This window comes from Orbicella franksi, chromosome 9 (genome assembly GCF_964199315.1).
Source record: "Orbicella franksi chromosome 9, jaOrbFran1.1, whole genome shotgun sequence".
Taxonomy (NCBI): domain Eukaryota; kingdom Metazoa; phylum Cnidaria; class Anthozoa; order Scleractinia; family Merulinidae; genus Orbicella; species Orbicella franksi.
The window spans coordinates 18,268,065-18,295,564 of NC_138153.1; the positions used below are offsets into that span (position 1 = coordinate 18,268,065).

General features: G+C 37.6%; 2 protein-coding genes across 2 annotated transcripts in view; one reads left to right on the forward strand and one right to left on the reverse strand.

Annotated features, from left to right (window-relative positions):
• The window catches only part of LOC145497560 (uncharacterized), a 1,403-nt gene extending 1,251 nt beyond the window's left edge, over window positions 1-152 (reverse strand). The window contains exon 1 of the mRNA XM_081477379.1: window positions 87-152. The gene's annotated coding sequence lies outside the window, so the exon portion shown is untranslated. The remainder of the gene's footprint in view (window positions 1-86) is intronic.
• A 7,691-nt stretch (window positions 153-7,843) lies between these two features.
• LOC145496567 (uncharacterized) overlaps window positions 7,844-27,500 on the forward strand; it is a 35,042-nt gene continuing 15,385 nt past the window's right edge. Inside the window, exons 1-20 of the mRNA XM_081476266.1 lie at window positions 7,844-8,075; window positions 11,992-12,067; window positions 13,807-13,921; window positions 14,295-14,444; window positions 14,557-14,704; window positions 15,564-15,593; window positions 15,950-15,967; window positions 18,522-18,569; window positions 19,251-19,373; window positions 19,705-19,827; window positions 20,343-20,465; window positions 21,002-21,124; window positions 21,641-21,772; window positions 22,153-22,281; window positions 23,332-23,454; window positions 24,119-24,241; window positions 24,818-24,952; window positions 25,195-25,389; window positions 26,044-26,238; window positions 26,917-27,165. Of these exons, the coding sequence (XP_081332392.1) occupies window positions 8,018-8,075; window positions 11,992-12,067; window positions 13,807-13,921; window positions 14,295-14,444; window positions 14,557-14,704; window positions 15,564-15,593; window positions 15,950-15,967; window positions 18,522-18,569; window positions 19,251-19,373; window positions 19,705-19,827; window positions 20,343-20,465; window positions 21,002-21,124; window positions 21,641-21,772; window positions 22,153-22,281; window positions 23,332-23,454; window positions 24,119-24,241; window positions 24,818-24,952; window positions 25,195-25,389; window positions 26,044-26,238; window positions 26,917-27,165 (2,416 nt within the window). The 5' untranslated portion in view covers window positions 7,844-8,017. The remainder of the gene's footprint in view (window positions 8,076-11,991; window positions 12,068-13,806; window positions 13,922-14,294; window positions 14,445-14,556; window positions 14,705-15,563; window positions 15,594-15,949; window positions 15,968-18,521; window positions 18,570-19,250; window positions 19,374-19,704; window positions 19,828-20,342; window positions 20,466-21,001; window positions 21,125-21,640; window positions 21,773-22,152; window positions 22,282-23,331; window positions 23,455-24,118; window positions 24,242-24,817; window positions 24,953-25,194; window positions 25,390-26,043; window positions 26,239-26,916; window positions 27,166-27,500) is intronic.

The following is a 27,500-nucleotide window of genomic DNA, read 5'->3' on the forward strand; positions in this document are numbered from 1 at the left end:
ATACCGTGCAATCAGTCGACCTTATCGCCTGAAGAAGACTAGCAGTAAGCAGTCGAAACGTCGCGATCTACATCTCAAGTGACTACATCGTGAGACAAACGATAATACACTTTATTATTGCATCCACCACGATGAATAACAACAACCTTTTCCTCGACATTTATCTATACTAAGCTTATGTTTTCGCTAGTGTTCTGAATTCTCTAGTTCTCATGTAGCGCTGCATACCAGAAACCATGGCGCACTTGTTAACCGGTACAATAAACGGTAAGTTTTTAACCAATCAAAAGGCGCGTAGTATGTCACTTATTTTATGAAAATTAATGTATGATATAATGTCTCTTAATGTTAGGGAAATTAGAGAACAGAATAAACGAAGGAGCATTTTTTCGAATTTTAAAGATCAAAAATCTAAATTCTGCTTCACACAAGAAAAGTATTCTGAACTGAATGATGAAATTATTTGGAAAAACGAATCGAATGGGGACCGGAGGTGAAATATCATTTTCCTATGGCATCAAGCACAGCAAATTTCTATTCTAATCCACCCTTCGGTGCGAGATAAGGTTGACTTTTTTTAACCGGCAAGTCGGGAAGAATTGTTTTAATTGCTATTCTTATTAACTCTTTAAAGCTATCGCTTTGTAATATTTACGCCCCAACAATCAAACTGAAGTAGGATTCTTGCAAGAAGTAAAAATTGTCTCATAGACAAATCAGAACTGACTACACCAATAGTGGGTGGTGATTGGAATTGTATTCTATCAAAGAGTGATAAAATTGGTGATGGCAAACACTGAAAAGCGACAAACCGTATAGAAATATTGGCTTGACTACTGTGGATATTTTGATCTTGTAGACATTCAAATTGAGGGGACTGAGATAAACATTTTGCAAAAAGAATTGGGGGAAAGGCTTTTTTACTTTTTAAGATAAAGAAAAGCAAACTATTTTTGAATACGTTAACCCCTTACGGCGCGTTGACACCTCTACTTAAAATTCACCGCCAGTTGTCGCATATGTAATGCGAATTGCGGTATGATGTTTCATTCGTGCACGCGCACTGCTCTCGATCTGGTTGTTTCATCGCAAGTTAGCTTTCATTCTTGTCAAATTTTCTCTATGTCAGGAGGAAAACGCAAGAAAAGGTCTTGCCCATTTTCGTCTTCGAAGAAGCCGAAGAGGCGAAAATCTGGTGGAACCCACAGGTTCAGCGTCGAACGAGATCTTTGGCTCTGAGCGACCGTGGGTCGTACTCAGTGTAACCAAGAAGAATGGTTGAAGGAACTCGAGGACACTAGTCCCGTCAATGAAGCTAAAGGACAAAATACAACAAGTGCTAGTCGCTCGAAATTGCTGGAGAGCAGACGCGATTCCAAAACTTCCACAACGAGAGAGTCAAGCGCAGATGTAAATGTAGACAATGCAGACTTCGAGATTTCCTCTTTTTGGCTTCACGAGGCATGGTTTCAAAAAATGTCTGGGGAACGAAAGAAGACTAAACTTTAGCAGCATAATACCAATGCCGCCGACGAAATCTTTTAAGTAAAAGAAATCACGGCAGTTTAACTTGTAGTTTGTCGCTTTTCGGACGATTTCGTCGCTTTTCGTCGCTTTTCGTCGCTTTTCGTCGCTTTTCGTCGCTTTTCGGACGAATTGTAGTCGTCTGTTTATTTCAAGTTGTCGTGACCCATTGCTGTGGTAAACTGACCCATGCCGACATCAGTCAGTGCGGAAGGGATTTTTAACACCTATTCAAACCAATTTCATACAAGGTTTTTCGCTTTTTTCTCGATAAAATAAAACTGCATATCAGGATGAACAATTTTAGTTCGTTTACGCGCGTCTTCCGATGGTATGTTCCAGGATACCTCCTTCAGGAAAGAGTGTCGGGCTTTGTTTAATTTCGTTTCCGTTTCAAAGTTATGGCCTCTTTAGTAGAAGGAAACGTCCGCATTGAAATATCAAAGTTTAGAAGGGTGTAGAAAAAAAAACCAAACCACATCTGGAAAATCGCAGACACCCTTTCTGAGGGTGATGTGTGAGAAAACACTTCCGATGTAAATCGCGCCGTTCCGATAATTCACGCGCGGAAGCGAACCAGTTTAAGCGAAGCAGTGTTTCTGGGTATTTCTTGTAATATCACTGTGACTATAACTTTTCGGAAAATTTCAAAGATATGACTGTATTCTATAACTATTAAGCTTTCAGAAAATGTATAGGTTGATGGGGTTTTCATTCAAAGCGCCGGCGTAAGAGCGCAATTTCCAAACACAATTTCCAATCCACCTACCATGATACCTTAAAAGTGAAATCAAGAATTTATCATTGTTATTATTATTATTATTATTATTATTATTGTTATTATTATTATTGTTATTGTTATTTTTTTTTTTTCTTTTGGAAATTAGCTAGAGCAGCAACCATTTCTTTTAGCAAAAATAACGCCAAATCAAAGTATTGTCGGAAGATGAAAATTAGGTACCAAATGGACCTCTTTAGCTTGAACGGTTTGTTTTCCCATTGTAGAACACGTAATATTCTCTAGAGAATTTTTCTTTTATCCATCTTAAAAATTATTCATTCATCTACATATGACTATTTAAAACTTTGAAAGCAAGAATTCCCAAGAGTATAATCACGTGGTGTACAATGGAAAAACAAACCGCCGAAGCTAAAGAGGTCTATTGACGTGTTAGATGACATCGCTTGCAACATTTTTCATTCCCCTGACATCGATCTGGTCTTGAAAGAATTTGATAGCCTTAAAACAGAACTTCAACCAATATATGACAAGAAGGAAAAGGCAGCAACTTTTAGATCAAAATGTAGATGCGGACGCCCCACAAAATATTTCTTTAACCTTGAGAAAAGAATTTTCAACAAAAAATATATATATGAGCTGAGCTGAGCTCCGAATGGAGGATGAAACAATTATTGAAAACGGAGCGCAGATCTTAGACGCAACTGAGAATTATTTTAACAACTCGTACACGTCAGCGTGCAGTGCAACACAGGATGATTATTAAGGAATTACGTCCCCTAAGCTTTTTGACGATGAGCGAAATAAAATAGGGAGCCTTCTAACGTACGAAGGGTGTAAAAAGGTTTTTGAGACCTTTCATAGTAGAATTCTATATTTTTTTCTTGGAAACCATCTTATTAAAGTCTTAGCGAGGCTTACGAGGCAAATGAGCTTCCCATCTCTCAAAGAAGAGGAGTCATTACTCTTATACCAAAAGAGGATGGCTCTTTGTTGGATTTATCGAACTGGCGACCAATAACATTTCTTAATGTTTACTGCAAGATCGCAGTTAAAACAATGGCGGAAAGACTAGAAGCATGGCTGCCAAAAGTCAGTTAACCCTGCCCAAACGGGTTATAATGGGTTATAACGTCCTTTCGTAAAAGGACGTTATATAGATGAAAGTCTCCGACTTATAATTGATGCCATGGAATATACTAAGGCGCATAACATCCCAGGTATCTTGGTATCCCTGGACCTCTGAAAGCATTTGAGAACATTAGACAATTTCAATTTTGGAACGAGTATTAAAAGGTGGGTTATCACCTTATATGCCAACATTGAGAGCGTTGAATTAAACAATCATTTCTCAACAATATGTTTCAGACCGTCGTCTAGAGGTGTACGTCAGGGCTGCCCTTTATCACCGTATCTGCTCATTCTCTCAGCAGAGATAATGTCTGACAAACTTCTACAAGAACCAAGCATCAAAGAAATCAAAATATCAGGGAAAGAAATGAAAATTAAGCCAATACGCAGATGATACAAACCTCTTATCAGCTGACTTGGCTTCTGTCGAAAAAACCTCGGAAGAAATTGAAAATGTTGGTATAATGGCGGGTTTAAAATTGGACCGCAGAAAAACCAAAGCGATCTGGCTGGGAAAAAAATTAAAGCAATGCTTTACAATTGAAATGATTGCATAGTCCGGTCGAAATCTTAGGTATTTAAGTCTCATACGACGAAAAAGGAAATAAGCAAATGCATTTCAACCTTAAATTACAAAAATTGCAAAACAATCTGGATAAGTGGAGGGCAGGTGATCTTACACTATTTGGGAGAGTACTTATAATAAAATCACTAGGTCCATCACAACTCATTTCTTCAGCTTCAAGTCTCAATGTTCCTCAAGGTATAACGCCGGTAACTAAGACAAAACTGTTTAACTTCTTATGGAAAATAAAAGAGACAAAATCAAAAGAGCCGGACTGTATCAAAGTGGAGATAACGGTAGCATGCGTATGACAGACATAGAAACTATGATTAAAGCTCTGAGGCTAGTTTGGATTCTAAGTCGACTTCTGATCCCAGAAATAAAAAAAATGGAAAACGATTCCAGATTATTACCCAAGTAATTAATTTTAAAGGTTTGAGCTTCTCATTAAGATGAAAGTATGACGTAAAGTATATAGACGGCTTGCCATCGTTTTACAAAGATGTTCTTACATTTTTAACGAATCAAAAAATTTCTGCAGCTACGACGGTGTGCAGGATATGGTCTTATTTAATACCAAAGAAACTGGAGGAAAACCAGTCTTCATTAGAGAATGGTTTGACAGTAATATTCTATCTATCCAGGACCTGCTGAACAGCAATGGTCAGCTACCGTCTTTCCAAGGATTTAAGAACAAATATGCCTGCAAAATGAATTTTCTCCAGTTTTATGATTTATCAAGTTATCAGTACAATTCCAAAATATTTAGTAATCAAAGCAAAAACACAGAGCACGACAACGAACTATACACAGGAAATAACTTCCTATTCCAACTTTAGTCGACTCTACACAAATACATCTGGAAAAAACTAAAACTAGAGACTAAACCGTAAAATTTACACTGTTAGCCACATTGTCCCAATGAAATGGAACTCAGCAAAATAAGACAAATAAATTTTGGACGACGATTTCCTGCACGAAGATTTCAAACAAGAAAGACAACCAGACATAACCTTTTTACAGTCAGCTTTTTGTGATAAGCAAATGGCCAATTCCCTCTAAGAGAAATGCGGGGAATCAAGGTAGTTGTATTCTACAAGACAAACATCCAGTAAAAGATGATTAATACAACTGCCACGAGTCCCTGAAGCCAATCCCATTAGGGCCGTTATCCAATGCTAATATGAGAACCAACTACACGGTTAATGGTTTTGGTACGACCGCAGAGTCGACTGCAATCACTGGCTACTGTTAAGTCTGACTTTGTTTACATTAACTTAAGACTAAACCGAGCAAACTATATTTAACTGTGTTAATGTGACAGCGGCCAATATTATTCAAAAATTTATACTCGCCGAAACTGTCTGTAGCTACTTGATCAATTAAACACTTATTTTCTATCAATAATTCATCTTTTAACACTAATACCCTTCTTTTTGGAGTTACTATCATTCTACCTATCGCTTTCGTGAAAGAGTACCCAAAGTTTCTTCCAGACATGAAAGATTATGATTACTAAGTAAACAAATGCGACTCAACTCTAATGTGGCAATTTATTTCAGTTTTGAATATTTAAAATACATATGTACATTTGGATAGAGAAAAAAGGTTACTGTTCATATTCAAATTGAAGAGAACAAATGTACTTACTCAAAAGCGTAAGAATAGATTCCAATCGACGGTTTAATATGCAGTCATGATCAGCGGATCGCTGAATGATGTCAACAATGACTTCGACAAAAGCTTCCACTAGTTTCATCCAAATTTAAAGCAATAAAATGTATTACTATCTTGTCTCCGGAAGTCTTGAGAAGGAGGTCCCCGTCTTAGTCTGTGATTTATGTCGGACTTATGTCTAACTTTGAATTCCTGGTTGCTGAAGGAGAAATTTTCAACTTCTGAAGCCAAGGAATAAATTTTGGGTTATAAAAGCAAAACGGCTCCTGTACAACCTGCACTGAACACATGCCAAGTCTACATGTGTTAGCTCACGTGAGGAAAACAAATGCCGTTTCCCGGCTTGTATAACACCTGAAAGTGAAACAACAAAACAATTTAAACGGGTTTCGTTATTTGTAGGAAATTACGTAGCTAGATTTTCGACACTTTTCGACACACATCAATGATAAAATACAGAGCGCAAGAAAGAGCTCAAAATGAAAAACGACATACCTTGAAAACTAAAAAGCAGGGGAAAAAAAAGTGAAACTCTCTTCGTCACGAGCAAAATGGCCGACTTCACTCAACCACTAACTGGTACCCGATCTACTCAGTAGACCACGTAACAAGCGCTTGGCTGTTGTAGACAAATAACTAACTAACTAACTAACTAACTAACTAACTAACTAACTAACTAGCTAAATAAATAAATAAATAAATAAATAAATATCTCGGGTGACGATATGGCGTGGTTTACACTTCGTATAAGCCACACAAAAATGGACAATAACTTAGAATGCCTTATTTTCTATTTTCGAATTGCCCAAACTCCACTCTGTTTGCCCCCCGAATTTTACATAAGCTATTGTTCCGAAATGCGCTTAGGAATATGCAGACCTCTCGAGAGCGTTTTAAAACAATTGTTTATGCATAATTTTAGGGGCAAACAGAGTGAATTATGGGTAATTGGAAAATAGAGAATGAAAAATTGATCTGTGGCATGATAAATGAAAATGAGCAATCTCGTTAGTTCCATCAGAATTTTTTTTTTTTTTTTCAATGTGGTTTGCTTCAATGGATTTATTTTACGAGCGTTATTTCCACCAGTTTGCTTCTTAAATCGAGCGCTTATGAATTCATTTTGGGAACATGCTTTATTGAAATATTGTTACGAGAGGAAACAGTAAACTGTGTAGAGGCGCCTCCCTTGGTGTCACAATTTTACTGTTGAATTGCGTGCGTAAATTCTCCGTAGATGATTTTCAAGCAGCCACGAATTCAGGTTTATCTACAAAGTCGTAAAAAAACTATTACAAATGAAAAATAAAGTATCTATTCGTTTGTCAGTGTTTCTTTTCATGTGAGGCTGCAGAAAAAAGGACCAACATATCTTCGAAACTCTTGCGAGTTCAATAATATTTATAACTTATATTAACCAGTGCAAATGTTCAAAGAGGAGCAATTTTTGGAGAATTTGTAACAAAGGGAACATTCAACTGCCATGTTATTAATGACTGCTTGTAAATCTGAAGGAAGAAAATTGTGTTGCAGATTGAACTTATTACACAAATGTTTAGTGCGGAAATTACGCTCGTTTCAAAATGTAAGCAATGACTACACGAACGTGATGGACTGCACGAGCTATTCACAGGTGTTCAACGAAAAATATTGATGACTGTTTCTCACGGAAAGACAAAAGATGATAAAACTAAACAATTTAGAAAAATAATAGGAAATAATGATGTAGTTGAACTAAAACCGCTTAAAGTTACATTTGCAAAAAAAAAAAAAAAAAAATGTAGCTAAACGTTTTGAGCTTTCGCCTTTAAAAAGCATTAATGAGACTGTTAATTGTTAGTGAAACCTATATAAATATACATTTTCTTTAACTGAAACCGAAAAGATATATTTTATCGTTTTATTAAGGAGAAGCAAATTCGGATTATTGCCGTTTGATAACAAAGCCAGTTTAAATTGCATGCAGTTGACGATGACTATACATTTGGAATATTCCGTGCAGTCTAAAAGGTGCATTCGTGTAAACGCTGACAACATGACACTTGACAGACTGAAGATTTTGGATTGTTAATCATGGCGTCGTAAGGTTCATTTATGTTTGATTAGTTGTTTAAGCTGTCTAAATATCCAAAACACTAGTTGGAGGCGTTTCTTAATAAAGTTTGTTCAACTGCGCTCAAACAAAACAATTGTGATGTTATCGGGCGGTCTTTCCTTGCTGATTAGAATAAATGAATGTTAATGAGTTTGTCATTAGAATCTTTTGCAAATCATTCTTTGGGGAAATTGAGCTTTTATTGTAGTTACCTTTACATTTCGCTTGCAGCCCAAAACTTGAAAGTGCCTTTAAAAAGCAAGTTTTTACAAAGGGCTGAAAAAACATGATTGTTCGTCCATGTCTTTTCCTGCTTGGTGTCGCTGTTGTGAGTTGGGCCTTAGGTAAGTGTTGGAATTATATTACAAGAAATGGAACGTTACACATTATTCTTCAACTTGTGAGCAATATTTGTTTTTTGTGAGAACATAATCGGTCCTCTTCAGTTTAGATCGTACTTAAAGCAGTACCTTAACGCGTGTATTAAAAGCTTCGCAACTGATTTATCTTCTCTGCTTTAGTGCAACCTTCAAAAAACTTGTAATCTTCAGACCGCAAGGACATTATTGTTGATACTCATCGTGATTTTTTTTTTTTTTTTGTCTTTTTTTTTTGTTACATCAACTTTTCTGACCTTCCTCCTTGTAACTAAATTGCTTTTTTACTGTCTTTCATGTTAGAAACATAATAATAATCACTTCCCGGAAGAACCTTTCTGTATCATTAATAACATGATATATTTATTACCGTACGTTACTGAACAAAACAAAAACAAAAACGATCTCAGAACGTCCTTTCAATTCAAAATACCGTAAATATGAACAGTGAAGATGAAAAAATATGTTACATATGATTTAGAAAATTTAAAAGAAGCAAAATTTAAACTAAATTCAGTGGTCAACTGATAGAATAGAATACATTTTCTAACAATTAAGATTCCTTTAGGAAGAGAGTTCCGGAGAATGAAATAAGAGCACGTTCGGCCACACGTTGCTGGATAATCTTAACTGTGGCACATTTTATGTTCAAAATGATTTTTTTTCTACGGGGTTTAGTTCAAATTGATCCCACATTTCACCCTTGCTGTCGCTTTCATATATTTTTATTCCTTAAGCCATGCATTAAAGAGAAATCTTACTGCAGGCTTTTCTTTGAGGCAAATAACGGTTGGCAATTTTCAGATGGGGAATTGGAAATGATGATGTTGATTTAAATTAGTTTCTTAAGATCAGGAAAAGTCATAATGAAAAACCAATTTACAACACAGGAAAATTGATTTTACTGATTTTTTCTTCTTTTTACCAGCGTGAACACAAAAAAGATACACTTTTGCAGACTGATCAAAAACAAAATCCGGCCGACAAGAATTCGTAATAGCCTTCACCGTGCTGCAAAATGTATCACCTTTGATTTTAGTTTTCCGCTAGCGCTGTTGCTGAACGAAATACTCCCTTTGCTAAATGATATAATGAGCTTTAATTTCCTAAGGTAACACTGATTTAAGCGTCTCTGCGCTTTCAAGAAAAGAAACCAATGAGCAACTGTAACGTATCTCCACAGATCATGAGACTTTGTTTTCTACACTAAACGAGAAATATCATTTCTAGCTGTTAGGTAAAAAAAACTAGAAACAAAAAGACTCTATTAACAGTTTTGCGTTTGGCTGTTTAATTTTCTATATTGCAAACGAAACAAAAAAAAAAGTATAAAATAACAGCGTAATAGCAACCGCTAGAGAAATTAATTATACTCAGCGCGAATTTGGAGTAAATACATATATACTCACCAGGTATATAAACTTCTTGTTATCAATCGTACTATCAACAGAGTTTGTCTCATTATTTTACATTCCCTGGGTCAAGTAAGTTAGTTTAAGTACAGATAATCACAGAATTTTGAGTGCAATTTGGAATAAATAGGTTCTTGTATCAAAATTGCATGAGCTGGTAGGGATAGTGCTGTTTTAGTCTTTGAAACATCACCAAGAACGTCTCACTAGGTACAATGATCCAAAAAAAATAAAATCAATGCACGCATGTAATTTCTTGAAATTACCTTTTTTCGATCCAAATATTCTTGAAAACACGCTTGATTATTACCAAAATATATCAGATTTTATTCATCAAATTCCACATCAAATTTTGATGCTTTTTGCTGTACAGTTAAATCCAATCTGAATGGAAATTCATCCTAAATGAATCTGATGATTTTCTCTTCAAAGTCTCACTTGGACGCAATTGGTAGCTTATTTTGAGAGCTAAAAGCACTCAGCTCTAAACAATTTGGCGAAATTTTCAAGATCGTGTGCGCGATGGCATCATCTTTATTTGCGGGTCCGTGTTCTCATTGTCATTGAATAATTGGTCACTACGCTGAGCCTGCTTCACTACGCTGAGCCTGCTTGAGCTTGCAACTAAATTGGCAAAAATAAAACTAAAGTATAGTCGGCAACATTGCGCCCGAGTTGTGCGCATATTTGCGGATGACTAACCAAAGTTCAAAGCCAAACAGTTTATGATTATTCAATATATCAGCTGGTTTCACAGATTTTTTTTTTTTTTTACTATTGCAACAATAACTTTACACTACAATACAAAAATTACCTATACTAGTCACAATACAAGTGACTAACATTTCTTCCGATACTTACTCTTCTTAAGTACTAACGTAACTTACGATTTAAAGACACGGCCAAACAATCGTAACATTTCAAGACAACATATCCCAACATCGTTGGTCCAGCATTTACAAGCTCCGGCCAAACGATCGCTACATTTGGACGCAATATATCGCATCGTTGTTGGGCGCAACATGTTGCGCGCGTTTGGCCACTCTGTTGCTACGTGTTTATGCATGCTGGATATTGAAAATTGAACTAGTGCCCATGCTCGGGCGCAACATTGTTGCACGAACCTGGCCATTGAGTACAACATCATGCAACATCCACAAATGTTGCGTAAAAAATTGGACCATTTTCAAATTTGAGCCAACAACACCCAACATGTCGCACATGTCATAACTGGGTGGCCAAATGCGCGCAAAATGCTGCGCAAAACAATGTTGAGATATGTTGCATTGAAATCGTGCGATCGTTTAGCCGGAGCTTAATTAACAATACTAACGCAACTTGCAATACTAACATCGTTTACAATTTATTAATACCTTTCACCACTTACTTATTTATAATAGTGCGTTAACTAACATTACTTTGCTATATTATTTTGGCTAAGCATTAGCATAAAGTGATGTTTAAGCAAAGGAAAAAAAAAAAATGAAATATCCTATTTGTCCTGGCCTATACAGAAACTCGCATGTAGATAGCTACAATAGGTGGCTTTCTGACATATTTATTTGTGATTTATGTTTCTTTATTTTGATTTTATTTGTCGGAATAGCTATGGGGAGGCATCCCGATGGAACTCTTCGTCTTTTCTTGAAGCAGTATATATATAATGTTTTGCTATAATCATGCAGAGGTTTAAGCCGAGACAACGAGCGAAGTTATCAGTCACACCGTATATCATTTCATTTTCATCGAGATTGATCGTATCTTCGTTTTGAAAGTTGCACCAATTAATAGAGAGAGATCGAAAAAGCCGAGCTTTAGAACAGGTGACAAAAAAAATGGGTCAGTTAACGTTTGTATTTCGCCACAGAGGTGACCAATATCATGTTTCTTGATTGAATCTTTAAAAAGTGTCAAATTTGTTGGTAGAATGTAGTGAATTATCTTATGTTGAAAAATGGCGAGTCTGGTTTCTTTGGTAACATTAATTAAACGGAAGACCATAAATGAGATGTAGAGCTCAAAAGGCTCTTAGAAGTGTCAAATATTCGCTGGTAATCTAAACGTTTCGGGCTTAGCCCTTCTTCATTCCACGTACTGAAGAAGGGCTTAGATTACCAGCGAATATTTGACACTTTTAACAGCCTTTTGAGCCTTATATCTAATTTATTGGCAGTGTCACGCATCTTATGAGTTTTTTGCTCATTGAGTTGAGTTGAATGAGTTAAATGAGTTGAATTGTATCCTATTTTAGATTGGCTTCTTTCATCCTTCGAATTTACTTTTAACAAGTAATTTCGTTGCCGATTTGCAAGAAATTGTATTGAAAGATTTCTTATCCCTCTCAGGACGTTTTTCCAAAGGTGCAGTAACAGTTCCTTTGAGAATATTGATCCACTTTTGAGTGGCTGCGTGGCATAGGCCGTAGTAGTTTAAGAAATTTGTTAGATTTATGTGCTCTGCTTGGATTTCAGAATGCAACAAGCCGGTTGGTATAGAGGATGGAACAATTCTGGACTCCGCTATCACCAGTAATTCAGAAATTAACAAGTAAGTTGGCCCAGTCTCCAACTCGAAAATTCATTTTCGTTGAATGTCTTCTTGTCTCCATGCCCCGAGCATCGACAATCGGAGTACCACATAAAATCAATAATTATCATGAATTCCAAATTTCATTGTTACTTGACATTGCGATATGTTGGAACCGTCTCAACAACATTTGTCACCGATTGTAGTACTGAAATCATATATATTTTGATGGTTCTTGTTAGTTGGGGCAATTTTGCCTTATCTGGTCGAAACATCGAACAAGAAATATAAGACTGACATTTTAGCTGTGGCTGACTTACATAACGTCAGATCTCCATCTGCAATACTGCAATCGCGTGTGATAGGCAAGCTCGTCAGCATTTGATTTTCCGCAAACACTAAAGAGCTTGATGGAAGTTTTTAATAGGTGGAAGGATACTTTGGATTTCAATAATCGCCCAATTTGCCAATTTCGATATATTATAAACCTTCCTTGGCTCCGAGCCTTAGGGGAATAGAAAAAAGAAAAAACATCTAGGTTGAAGAATGGAAAATTTTAAATCACGGTGTTCTGTTTTATTCCCCTAGGCCTCGGAACAAAGTTAGGAAGTTAATATGTCGACCTTGGCCACCTATTGCAATGTCGTAAAAGCACTAATGAACTGACCTAAACATTAAAATGAGTGTTTAAACTAGGCCTGTCCCGATTGTGCTCGGCAACATTTGATCAACTCTTGGCGTTTGGAGAAACTTTTTGTGGTTTTAGCAACCTAGATTTCGAGCAGGTTTTCCCTTTCTGAGCAGCTATAGGTTTCTGGGCAAAATATAGGTTTAGAGCACATATCAAGCACGAAAAAGTGTGCGATTTCAAAGAAAACTGCCATTTGTGCAAATTTGTTACGGCAAGACCGGTACGTCAAATGAGCCATGTGGTTTGTTTCATTAGACTTAAGAGTATCCTTACATTTTCGCCCATATTTGCGACCAACTCATTTAAGTTAAGTTTGAAACTATTTTTCTTAACTAACGTTAGTATTTATTGTGAAAGACGATAAATAAAGCTTTTAAAAAAATCACGAAATTTAGATAGTAACTTTTGATATTTAGGTAGCAACTTTTTGGATTATTGGCAATTTTTTAGCAACTTTTTGGCATTTCAGTGAGCAGCTTTCCATCATCTTACGATCACAATCGGGACAAGCTTAGTTTAAACCTTCGTCGCGTAAAAAAAAAAAATTGTTTGATATATAATTACCGCATGCCCGGGGGGACTCCTATATAAAAAGGAAGGGGGTGCCCGTCGGAAGTTTTGAAAATAGCCCATAAGAGGTACCAAGATCCTGTTTTGTGAGCGTGGCTTGAAAATTTTTTCAACCCTAAGGGGGGGGGGGGGGTGCCTATTGGGGGTACCAATTCTATAACAACACATTATCTCTAGTCATATTTTTTTTTTCGGCTCAGTACCCTAAAAAGTACCACAAAAGCTCCGGTGTGGGACTTTTGAGGCTGAACACCGTAAGAAGTACCCAAACTTTAACCCCTTTAACCGCTTTTTAACCCCTAAAACGTACGACGTGCCCCTCCATTGTTTCTATATGGGAGTCATCCCCCGGGCCACATGCCTTTTCAATATTCAAAGTGGATACTTTTGCGTCTTGGTCAGAGAGCGAAGTGCTTACGTATATACTGATGAGCAATCATTGGAAACAAAGATTTTTCTCGCCTAAGTCGACTGACTGCCATGGATTTCCATATTCCAGGTGGCACAGAGCTTCTGAAGGAAGACTCAACAACTACAAAGGCAAACCAGGCTCAAATGGAGTAGGATGTTGGTGCGCGAACAAAAGAGATAATGTCGCTTATCGATACATACAGGTAATGGAGTGGAAGAAGCTCTAGTTTCCAAGGCAACATTGACACTGATATCCCTATAAGATCAGTGATCAAAGCATTTATATTGATCCTTTGACTGGTCAAGTGAAAGCATTGACCTTAAAGGGGCAAGAGATGAGAATAGCTGGTCAAATGTAAGCTTGACCTTCAAAGTTGAAATTTGCAAGGTATAATATTAAGTCAAAGATACTAATATTCTAGAAACGCAGTTTCCTGCCGTCATACTACCGAACACGTTCTTTCGACATCTCTACATCCCTCAATCTTTTAAACAAAGGTCACTCGCCAATTATTTATTTATTTATTTATTTATTTATTTGTTTTTTTATTTATTTTTTTACTCTTTCTGTTTTAGTTTGACTTGGGCGCCGTGCGCAAAATTGGAAAAATTACCACCCAGGGTCGAAACGCGTCGTCTTACCAATACGTCTCAAAGTACAATGTCAGTCACAGTAAGGGTGGCGTGATATTCACGGGAATACGTGATGTTCAACTCAACAATAAGGTAAGTTTATTTAAAACTAAATTCGTGTACTAAGAATCGTTAAGTATCGGCTTCGGAAGCATTTTTGATAGCGACTTCATAACTAATATTTTTTGTCCGTGTGGTACCAAAGATATTTACTGGGAACACAGACCAGAACACACCTGTGAGCAATGATCTACCCAGCCCTGGCAGACACCTTGAAGCCAGATACATCAGAGTACTTCCCCATGAGTTCCGAGCCAATATGTGCATGCGTTTTGAATTTTACGAATGCGTGGGTAAGTTGATGTCTCTGTTGTTATTTTCTTTTTAAACTATTTACTCCCCCACTTTCTCTGGTTAAGGTGATTGGAAATAGTTTCCAGCACTTCCCATCACATGCATTTTAATGGGTCTATTCGTACAGATGTATCAGTTAAATACTTATTGAGTACCCAACAACTGGAACTAAACTTCTTGGTTTCGCTATGCCACATGAAAGTTTGACAACCTTGATTCTTTAGAACCTGTCACGCAATCTCCAGCCACGTCAAGTAAGTATGAAGGATATTTACATATTAATCACATTTTCTGGGGAAAAAGTGGAAGGATATCCGCTTAGTCACTCAAAGAGACACCGAGACAATCTGTCTACCCGTATGTCGGCCTTTATATCAAGTCTCTTTTTTTATGCTAATCCGTCAAGAAAAGTTTGAAAGCTCACAGTCAGGAATCAGCTAACGATTTACGAAATTTAGAAAGCTTATCAATTCAAGGTGGCTGGTAATAGTTTTCAGCAACTTTCTAACAGATATACTTCGACGGATCAATACTGTTGGTCATACCACTGTTGCAATATTGGTATGACATCAATGCTGAAATTTGTGGTCACTTTCATGGAATAGGTTGCCATAGCAACAATACATTCTGTTTAAAACACCCTCTATTCTAGCTTTAAGTGTTTTTACATGTCGATGAAGCCCAATTTGTATTATCGAGATATGATAAGCATGTTAAGATACAACTTTTGGCAAAGTTAAGTCGTAGGGTTCAGAGTCACAGAAATTTTCGAAATAATAGGTAGGCTACTCTGAAAAAAGATATCCGTATACTTGCCTATTATACCTCGTTTAACATTCTTGTTGTTTGGTTCTTTAGAACCTGTCACACAACCTCCCGCCTCACCAAGTAAGTACGAAGGATATTGATAGATATGTATGACATTTTCTGGGGAAATAGCACAAAGATACTCACTGAGTCACTCGATAATTGAGGCACCGACACAGTATGTCTAGCTGTATCTGAGCGCCCGTCAGTCGGCTTTTCTGTCAATCGTTCACTGTCTTTATGCATATCTGTCAATGAAAGAACGCAATCCCAGTTAATCACTACATTCTATGGTCAGTTTGTTCCTTGGTAGCTTGTTTTCATTGATTGATTGTTTAATTATACACCGTTCTACATGCTTTTTCCGTTCCTTAATTGTTTTTTTTTCTTCTTCTTCTTCTTCTTCTTCTTCTTCTTCTTTTCGCCCTTTATTACAGCCACTCAACCCCCAGTGGGTAAGTAATATATAAAACACGAGAGACCGTGTTTGAGCACATTTCCAAACACTGGGAAGAGAGTTAAAAATGCGACGCTTACATGATGAGCTTTGGCCACGAAAAAAATCTATGCAAATTAGGTTAATAATAAGCCATGGGTGTGTTGAATCCACCCATGGCTTATTATTAATTGTAACTGAAGATCGAAGTTCGCAAGTTTTGTGCGATCGAGGTGTTATTTGTCACATTTGCGGTAACACATAATGACACTAATTTAGTTACAAAGCCCATCCAGCGGCATTATTTTTCTCATGCGGTCCGCAGCTTTGTATACTGTCACGTTTCATGAACTGGCCGTAGTATTTATGAAATGTCCTGAAATCTCAAGTTAACATATAAGACTGAGGTAAGATTCCAAACTTTCGTGTTTGCGGAACAAATACCGCTAACAGACCAGCTTCCCCATGGAGAAAGAAAAAAAGAGGCAGATATTATGTTAAGCACGAAGATGATTCCTTTCTCAAAATATAGAAACAACTCAAAATACGGACCTCTCAAAGAAGGCAAGAAATGCTAGGGTGCAAGCAGGTAAAATAAATAAAGCAGAAAAGGTTAGCATTATTATTCTGCTCGACAGATAATAACAGTTCAATCAAGAAGTGACTACCCAAGTAAGATGGAATTAGCTAAAGCGCGAGGTTAATATTCTGCCCGACAGATAACAACAGCTCAATAAGCTAGAACTGACTACCCAAGTAAGACAGAATAAGCTAGCGCGCGATGTTAATATTCTGCTCGACAGATAACAACAGCTCAATAAGAACTGACTACCCAAGTAAGACAGAATAAGCTGGCGCGCGAGGTTAATATTCTGCTTGACAGATAACAACAGCTCAATAAGAACTGACTACCCAAGCAAGACAGAATGAGCTAGCGCGGCAGGTTAATATTCTGCTCGACAGATAACAACAGCTCAATAAAGAACTGACTACCCAAGCAAGACAGAACAAGTTAAGCCGAGTTAAGCATGTATTTAGCGCAAAGTGAATCAGATAATTCGCTTCATTGCGAGATATGACAACCGTTCTTTACAGAACTCTCTTTTCTGGTTTAGGCTAGATACGTACACAAATATGAGAGCTCTCAGATCTGATATCAGCATATTTAATAATTTCAGTGCAACTTACCACTACAGTCTTTTCCTTGTTCCATGGCATTGTGGATCGGAGGATTGATGGCAATGCCGTGCGGAAATTTCCCGCCAAAAATAATTTAGTCCGACATGAACAGTGATCATCGAGACACAAAAACACCAAATGCATGCCTCGTTGTCTTAACCCAAGAAAACGTCATTTATTCCAAGACCTGGCTTTAAGGATTCGCACTCGTCTATACTGGCTATATAACTAGAAAAATATTGGAAGGTAAATTGCGATATCTTGACACCATGCTAACATAAGAATGTGGCTCAAACAAAAACATAGAATATACTCGAAGTCATGTTCCTCAATCGAAAGTGCCGTGCGCCATGTATCCCTATTTCGCTATGCCAAAATTAAGACTAATGATCTAGTAATTACTGATTTCAATCTTGTTCGGCATTCATACATATGTTACCACAGTAAATTTCTACAAGCGGCTTTCGCCATAATTGTCATAATTATTTTGGTACAAACCGGTTTCCCTTGACGCGACGGTGTTGGCAATGTTTCCACACAGAAAAATGTCATAAAATTATACCTATCTCTTTTAAGCCCCACAGTGAGCTATTCTGGCGATTTAGCAAGGAAAGTACCGTATCAAAGATGCGACAAACGCATCACTGGCTTCCAGCATGTTTGCAAAGGCAAAACTGCGTGACAAATAAAAGCATGTATCGGGTCCTGTTTCATGTTACATTTCCTGGCATGCGATGATAAGTCGTGTACAAGATTAAAAGACCTCCTGGACAGAATTTTTTTAGAGGGTAAAGCTCCTCATGGGAGTAGTTTTGATACACTTCGAACTCTTGGAAGTGTGGTCAAATAATCTCTCTTGTTTAAAGCTAAAGCTAAAGTGAAAACGACTTCAGCATTAGCCCAGTTACCAGTTTGTTGGCATTTTATTTCCCATTTTGGTAAATTCGAAATACACGAATAACTGTTAACTCTTTAATGCTATTGTACTAGCTTATTTACTTGTCTTTGTGTATGTAGTAAGACATTTCCTTGAAGTGTCCTGATCTGTTTGACAGATAAAGCGCTGACAGCCCAGTTTTCTCCACTACACGCAATTACAGGAGTTGCATTCCATTTTACCGAGTCTTGGATATAGTCTTGAAGATAACTTTCAAGATTCTCTGCAGGCACGTCTCTCAGATGAAACTGGCATTAATTTTTCAGGGATGGTTGCGACGTAGATGCAATTAGAAGTCATAATAATGATATACAAATTGCAACTCAGTTGAACTACTCTATAGAGAGCATTCATTGTTTTAAAAAGACTTTTGGGTATAATAAAGTTTCTGATTAATTGAAGGCGAAAAATCATGATGGTTTTATTTCATTTTTGTTGCTGTTGTTGTTATTCTCAGTCTGTTCGGCCGGGTACCGCCTAGGATCGGATGGGAAGACCTGTGAAGGTACTACATCATTTAACTCAGACTGCATTTTTTTCTAACGACATTTTCATTTCGTGAAATTGACGATTCATCGCGAGAGCAACACATCAAAAGACACTTAAAGATACTCTTTGGAGGTGTTGGAGCTGAAACGGACGTTGGTGTTTTCAACTGAGGAGAGTAAAATAGGTCAACGAAATTTCAACTGAGGGGCTCGCCAGTTATTCATAAATGTGATAAGTTAAACAAACTACGATCACAACGCTGTAACATTTTTCGCAAAAAAGGTTTACCCGATTCTCTACCGCAACAGTAACAGGTTAATGTAATAAAATGTGTGCTTTGGGGGTAAAAAATTATTACTAAATTATTACTAATTAGTATCAGGTTTTTTTTCCCTTCGTTGGAAATAGAATTTTCCGTACTTCTATGACTAAACAAGAGTGCAGAAATGCTGTGGGAACACGAGCCGAGTTTCTCCCAAACCTTCAAGATTGTTTCTACAACTCGATAGTAACACGAAGAAAATGTTTTCTATTTTTTTTAGAAAACAGTGGGAGAAAAAGGAAGAAAAACCACTTTTTTAAATTGATTGATTCTCTTTGCTTGTGCCTTCATTGCGGCAAACCTCCTGCCAATTTCTGTTCTAGAAGTATGGCTTTTAGCAAGTGTTTTTTATTAAAGGGTGTCTTCTAATTTCAGACATCGACGAATGTCTTGAGAACACAGCCAAATGTAACCAGTATTGCCACAATTCGGTTGGAAGCTACTTTTGTAGCTGTCTACAGGGATACAAACTTGACTCGGATAATCACACTTGTCTAGGTAGGAAACTATTAACTTCATTCTGAATGTTTCATTGTTGGGTCTAATGGATTAACGTACAGTGAAAAAGCTGTCCAAGATGCTATGATGCAAATTGAGCTTGACAGTAAGGTATAGTGTTAAAAATCAAAAAGACGGAGACCTTGTATTTTTTTTTCTCTGGAGTGGAATGCACTAAACATGCAAACAGATGTCTTTTAAGGGGATTGCTCCGTTTCTTTACAACAATAAATGAAGGAATATCGATAGAATAGTTTGACATTTCAGGTGTAAAACTTGTGAGTTAGGCATACTTAATTAACTTGTTATTCCATCTTACCGTACTTTTAAGATATCGACGAATGCTTAGTGAATGACGGTGAATGCAGTCAGCTTTGTATTAACTCGAATGGAAGTTTCGAATGTGGATGTAATAGCGGCTACCAACTGAAGAGTGATAAAAAGAGCTGCGAAGGTTAGCAACTAAAATATTTTACAGCCGCAGTTATTCAGTGCTTCCTGACACAACTATCTTATAACTCTGTATAACCGTTAGTCTAACCGATCGATTTCAGAGATCATGGTTGTTTACCTTTTACCCAAAACAACAGAAATATCGGTCAGACTGTGAATGGCAAGACAATTTTGGCTCGAACGACCATTAGATTTTCTAAATAAACGGAACGTTGAAAAGGTAGTCCAAGATTTCCAACCAGGATTTCCGAGCACAAACTGTGCTTTCAATTTGCAATTCTCTACCGCCCTCTTGGAATTATGATCAGGTTGAACTCGTCCTAGTCTCTTTCGGTAAATTGGGGCTTTTTAAGTGAATGGTAAATGGGCAATCTGAACGGAACTTACCAACAGACATTCTTGCTTACCATTTGCACTAACCGTTGACGAACCGATTTTTCTGTGTAAATGGTAAACAACCCATGTCTACTATGTACAGATCACTGAATAACTCAAAACTACACTTTTTTTTTCCAGACGTGGATGAGTGCACTGAGAACACGTCCGGGTGTAACCAAAATTGCAGCAACACTGTGGGAAGTTTTATCTGTAGCTGTAAACCTGGTTATGGACTTGGTTCCGATAAGAAAACTTGCCAAGGTAAGGAAAATTGCATTGTTTGCAGTTTCCTTAACTTTTAGTCATGACAAGTGTTATTTTCGATAGAATAAAATGAGTTTGATTTAGGTTGTGTACACGTACACCCCACAAAATGTTCCAGATTTTAAGAACCAGGAAAAAAAGGAAGACACCCCATTCTGACTTTTAGAGGAAGGTTTAAGCCTAACAAGACTGAAGAAAATAATAAAGCATATACCCATTTGGAAAAAAAATAGAGGTTAAATTCACAATATCTTAGTAACCCTTACCACAGCGTATCATATGATAGGCGTTCCTAGGAAGAATTTCTAGGAAGCCCCCTTCAGTCCTTTTTCATTCAATATTGTTCTTTTTCACTGTTTGTCTTGTTGTTTGCCTTTTCGAAGATAATCGTGAATTAGAATAAAATAGAAATAAATAATAACAATGTTGGTCAGAGATAACGTAACACAACGTCTTTGATTTGGCTTAGTTATTGTTATTCGACGAATAGCTAGTGAAATTTTAATTTTCTACGCGTCGGAAATGTCTTTAAGATATCAACGAATGTCAAGAAAACACCGATGGATGCTCTCAGCTTTGCGTTAACAATGACGGAAGTTTCACGTGTGAATGCAACAGCGGTTACAGGCTGAAAAGTGACCAGAAGACTTGTGAAGGTAAGTAATCAAAATAATCCAAAAACGGATAATGAACTTGTCTATCACAAATTAAAAGACATTTTACAGTTGGCGTCTGTTTTTGGGACATCGCAATTAAATTGGTTGTCAGCTTACGATTGATGTAGGAGGATAGTAGAGGGTTAACTGTAAGTACAAAGCTGGGTTTAAGGCACCCCTTGGTTAAACTCTATAGTGAAATGAGTTGATAAACTTGCACCCTATTCACTTAGAAATTTATCACAGGGTATGTAATCTTGAATAAGCCGCTCCGAAATCTTTACAACAAAGATGGTCTGCATGAGGGTGCTGGAATCTCGGACCTCGGTTATCAGATAAGTCTGGGGGCAATTTCTCTGCTATCAGTTAAATTTCAGCCCATTTCTCAGATAAATGCTGCAGCCCTCGGATCTCATTTATCAGCAGGCAAGCGCTTCACCTCTATGTCATACAATAGGTAGACCCTCTAAGACGCTGTGCATGGTAGCCATTTATCGGGAAGTGTTTATTCCCTAGATATCGACGAATGTTCAGAGGGTAAAGATCAGTGTGACAAGTCAACCACCACCTGCAGCAACTCATTGGGAGGTTACTCTTGCCCATGCCGCTCTGGTTATGAAGCATCCTCGAATCCATATAAGTGCAAAGGTAAATTTATTATTACATTTTATATTTAGGTAAGCTAAGGCAGCCGTCATCAGCCAGATCCTGGCCATCTTACTGAAATCCATTGAAGACGACCTTTAGTCGTCACCATCTCTCCCCGGCATACAGAGCACCACACAGGGCTTCCGGAAATACTACCCTTCCACTTTTCTTCTTTCATCCCATCCATTTCAGATCCCCCTCTCACTTTTAATACTATTTCTTTTAATTTTTTCTCCTTTCTATTGTTCCCCTGCAATTGGGAACCTTACCTGGTCTTTTGATCCACGCGTGACCATTGAATCATCGCCTCTAAAAGTCTTTTACAAGACTTCACAAATTAAAGCAAAACAATTACTTTTACTGTTAACTGTGATTGATAGATATCGACGAATGCAGCACAAACACTCACCAATGTGATCAATACTCCACTACCTGTTCTAATTCACCTGGAAATTATTCATGCAATTGTAAACCTGGATATGAACAAGACACCCAGTTCAAGTGTAAAGGTACGCATTGATCTCAAAATTAACGCTTATGTGGCAATAGTGTTCGTTTCGACTTAATTTAATTAAGCAAACTACTTGCCATAGGACAGTCATATTTTCGTATAAATCACTATCCCTGAATATGTCTTCAAAAGGAAAAGAGATCTATATCGTAAGATTACATTTCTTGCATCTGGGAATTTTTTTCTTATTTTTCGAATACATTTTTGTTTTGGTTTGACATTTCTAAACTGAAATTGATCCAAGATGATGAACATTTTGAAAAGTGGCATCCTTTGCACCCTTTACATGAAGTGACATTTCGAAATGTAACATCATTTACATGAAGTGACATCCTTTTAATGAAATTACATGAAAGCATAATTGACACGTGATTTTCACTAAAGTGTGCAAGTCATAATCATTCTTATAATCCATCAAACATTATCGCTCGTGCGCGATAGGTCTAATTGCGTCTTTTGACTGAATATTCCCCAGTTTTTGCTGAGGAATACCCGAGTGATGTTCCCCAATTTTCAAAAACCGCGCGTGTTGCGAAAAATATTTGAGGGATAATGAACACCATAGCCTCCATTTGTCTTTGGATATTATCTGTTTGCTTCTCGGAACAGATAATGTCCGCGGACAAATATCCGTGCATATGTTCATGCCAAATGGTGGCTATTGTTTATATAGCCTTCTACGGCCAAATTGGGGTTGTCATCAACTACTTCTAAGTCTGACGTCATTCAAATACTTTGCAGAAATTGATGAAGTTACTTGCTTTGGTGCGACCTCATACTACACAGTAAACGATAACTAATGTAAAGTCTGACGTTCTTATAATTAACTCAAGACTAACCCGAGAAAATCCTAGTTGACGGTGTTCATGTAACCCCAGCCATTATTTATCGGCGTTTGTTTGTTTTTTGTTTTTTGTCTTTTTGTTTTGTTTTGTTTTGTTTTGTTTTGTTTTGTTTTGTTTTTCTCGACTTTTTTGTTTGTTTATTTATATATATCCATATATATATATATATATATATTTTTTTTTTTTTTTTGTCTGAACAAAAGATATCAATGAATGCTTGGTCAATAATGGTGGATGCAGCCACGGTTGTCAGAATTTGGTTGCTTCCTATTTCTGCACATGTCCTTCTGGCTACGAACTCGACGGGAACAAAAAAAATTGCGTTGGTGAGAATCCACTTTACACGTTTATTTCATTCTTAAAGTAGGCATTACTGAAAAACTTCAATAGAAATAATAAAATTGTAGTTGTCCGACGTTTCGATGTTGCTGACATCTTTGCCAAGGTAAGAATATACAGTTGTATCGTGGTGTGAATATAAATTATCGGAACAAATATAATGGACGTTTGCTTGTGATCTCAGGTAAATAGTTTTGCGAGGATAGAGTCATTTTGCAAATTCAAGATGTTAAGCAAACTTTGAACGGCCAAGCTGACTCTATCCGCGCAAAACTATTTACGTGAGACAAGCAAATGTCTATTATATTTGTTCCACTAATTTATATTTACACAGCGATAAAATTGTCATATATTTTTACCTTGATAATGATGTCAGCAACATCGAAACGTCGTCGTTGTTGATTTTGTTGATTTGTTTGTTTGTTTATTCGTTTTGGTCCTGTTGTTTTTATTTCTTTTGAGAGTGATCAGGGCCGTAACCAACCAAGGCACTTGCCACAGTCATTATTTTATTATTTTTATTTTTTATTTTTTCGTTTCCGTTGTTTCTTTTCGAAGGAAGAAAGTAAAATGCTCCTCAATATCGAGGAAGATAGCCCTGCTGGCGATATATAAATGAGTAATTTCAAACGTTGTTCTCATTTTAAACAGATAAAAACGAGTGCTCGCTTGCAAACGGTGGATGCCAGCACACGTGTCACAACACCAATGGCAGCTTTCATTGTTCCTGTAACAACGGATTTAAGCTTAATCCCGACGGCTTGACTTGTTCAGGTAAAAACCTCTGAGATAATGCGTAGAAATTCATTCTTTCTTCCGATGACACGACTCTCGAAATTAACTATCTTTGACAGGGTACGTAGAAAAATGTAGTAAAAAATAAGAAAACGAGAGAGACTAACTTTGAACGGACAAGGCACAGATGCATGGCGGCCGCGCCAGAACGGTAATGGGCTAAATCATCATCTCGGTCAGTTTAGAATCCGTTGCTTCATTTTGGTCTTTAAACCATCTTATCTAGGTAATAATACACTGCGCTTGCAAAGAGTTTGACAAGCCAGCTTGTTCTCTCAAAAGTTTACCACATCTCCTGAATCACGTTGTTGTTTCCCAGTTTACTTCCAATTACAAAATTCGACATCTCTTGTGTTAGAAGATAAAGACGATGTTTTTACGGCCTTTTATTGCTTTCTTCGTGTATTTCAGAAGTGACACATCACAATACTTATCACTTTCTCGCATTTCAGCTTTGGAAGCTTGAAGCATGGCAGCTTATTAAGCTGACAACAAGAGATCATCCATCTCTTGTATGAGTCGTTTTGTTTATTGAATACTTATTTTCTTCTGCAGACATCGACGAATGTGCCGATGGTTCTTCTCTGTGTGACCCAAAAACCACTGACTGCAACAACCTTAATCCGGGCTACGAATGCAAGTGTAAAGACGGAAATCTCCCAATAGCTGGTGAAATTTACAAATGTAAAGGTAGGGTACCTTCTACGAATTGGGTTTCCAAAGAAAATCCACGAGAGTGATTAAAATAAAATATTTAGTCCGGAAAATGTTACGCAATAAAAAAGATCTCTGGTCCTGTTTGGGTAAAGCGGAAGGGGAGCTTTGCATTTTGGTTCCCAGTTCAAATTCACTTAGTGTTTTTCCGCTTAGTTAAGAATCGAATGAAGTAATATATGTAACTATTACGCTATTCCCCTTACGTTTCGTTTCAGCTAAGACTTGCAGCGCACTCATTGAGTCGACAGGAACTAGTGTTTCTCCCTCTTCATGCCTTCAAAGTCAGACCAGTGTTGTTGGTGATTTATGTAAATTCAGCTGCAAAGCAGGGTTTGAGCTACCTGGTAATGAAGATACTTTACTTTGCTTGCCTAACGGAAGCTGGAACGCTTCTATAATAAGCTGTACACGTAAGTAGGGCTTCACTTTCTTCACTTCGTTCAGTATGCAGTGACGGATCCTGACCTTGAGTTAACGGGGGGCGGGGAGGGGGGTGTTTTTTTGTTGTCGTTGTTGTTGTTGTTTTTTGCTTTTTGTTTTTGTTTTTGTTTTTTTTTTGCTTGCTCTACCGGCTTTTCTTCCCTCTGCGATTGTTTTTACCCAAAATAAGGGGGGTGCCCTCCCCTAGGTCCGCCACTGGACTATGTGCTTAGTGCCTGTGATATGTTTGCGCATAGTTAACAGTCCATGGGACATATACCCTAAACGAATCTTTAAATCTTCACAAGGCAGGGCGCAAATATAGGTTTTCTCTATTAAAAACACGGTCATCTACCAAGACACAAAGGAATTCAGAGAGTGACAAACGTACTATTGCTATTTCACCGCAAATTGTCATATTTGTTTAGATACGATAAGGAATCTTTTATAGGTTTTGGCCGCCAATAATCAGCAAGATTTCTAGATAGCACGTCAGTCAGTCAGTAAGTTGCCGGCACTGAAAAAGAATTTAAAAATACCAACACACTGTATACAAGATCAGGCATAAGATGTGATTACCAAAATAAGAATATTATCACTATAAATGTCTACACATTTTAAGCGATTTTATTTCCACTAAATAGGAGTAAGCTGTCCAGCGCTGGTTTCTCCTACAAATGGTAAAATCACCCCGTCAAGTTGCACATCGACAGGAAATGTTTTTGAGGGAAAATGCTATTATGCCTGTAACAGCGGCTACGATATATCCGGTGTATTATCAAAGACCTGCCTCAGTAGTGGCCAGTGGGATAGTCAAGAGGAGCCAACATGCACAAAACGTAAGCCTTCGTTTATAAGCCTTCCTCGCGTCCCTAACCCAAGACTATAACTCTTTATCCCATCTCCAATAATATGCGATAATATCTTTCAAGGGGGTAGGTTAGATTAGATTGTCAATGTAACAGTGGCATGAGTTCCCGGGGAGGGGGTACTCTTCAAAGTTTTATACGGGGCAAGCTCTGCCCTGAAGTCCAACCCCTTACCCTTTTTCACGGAAAAGGTACCCTTTCGTATACCTTGAACTGAGAAAAGTTACCCCTTTCATATTCCTACTTTAACAACACTGCATCCTCTTTCTAAACCCTTGAAATGAAGTTAATGAACAATTTTACGGGAGAACATCAAGCATTACCAGATACAGCCACAAGGTGCATTTGTTTGAAATGTTTTAATTAAAGGCCCCTTTAAACACCTAAACGATAGATTTCCCTACCTTTTCATATACCTTAACTTGTGAAATCCCCACCCTTTGGTATACCTGAAGCCTGAAAAAGGTACCCCTTTCGGGCGGGGCCTCCCCGTATAGGCTATTTATAGGGAGTACCTCCCGGCCGTGGGTCTATACTAACTACTGTGCAGTAGGGCGTTGTATTACTTCCTTTGGTACTATGTCTAAGCCTTGATAATTACTCAATGTAATGAATCAGGCTTAAAAAGATTTGCATATCTTCAAACAGTTTTCCCAGCCCCTTGGATCTCATGCCCAGACAACGTGAACGTCGTACTTTCCCCTGGTGCCAATACGGCTGACGTTTCGGCACTTCTGCAAGATCCTGAGTCGAATCAACCACCATCCAGAATAACAATAACTCCAGGAAAGTACCTCGTCGACAAAATCTTCCCAGCAGGCACTACGACAATGACTTATGTGGCAAGAAACGAGAACGACAAAACTGCGCAGTGTCAAATGGATGTATTCGTAGAAGGTATATCGTTTGTTTTGTACTCTTATTATTGGCTAAACACTTGAATTTCCGAGCGATCACTGTTTGCCATCAACATATGTCATGCTTTAAAAGTGAATATGTGAATGATCATATATTTGAACTGCAGAGAAAGATATGAAGACATGACTGATCATCGCAGTTATACACACAACTTAAGGTCATTCCCCAGTATTGCATTGCGCATCCCTACTGCGCATGATTTCACGCGTGATTAGCGGGCGCGCACTAAAAAATGCAGGCTTTTTCTTTGCGGCTGGACCTCGACGTAGTGGTAAATCGTCATTTTCTCGAAAACGAGTACGGTGACCTATCAT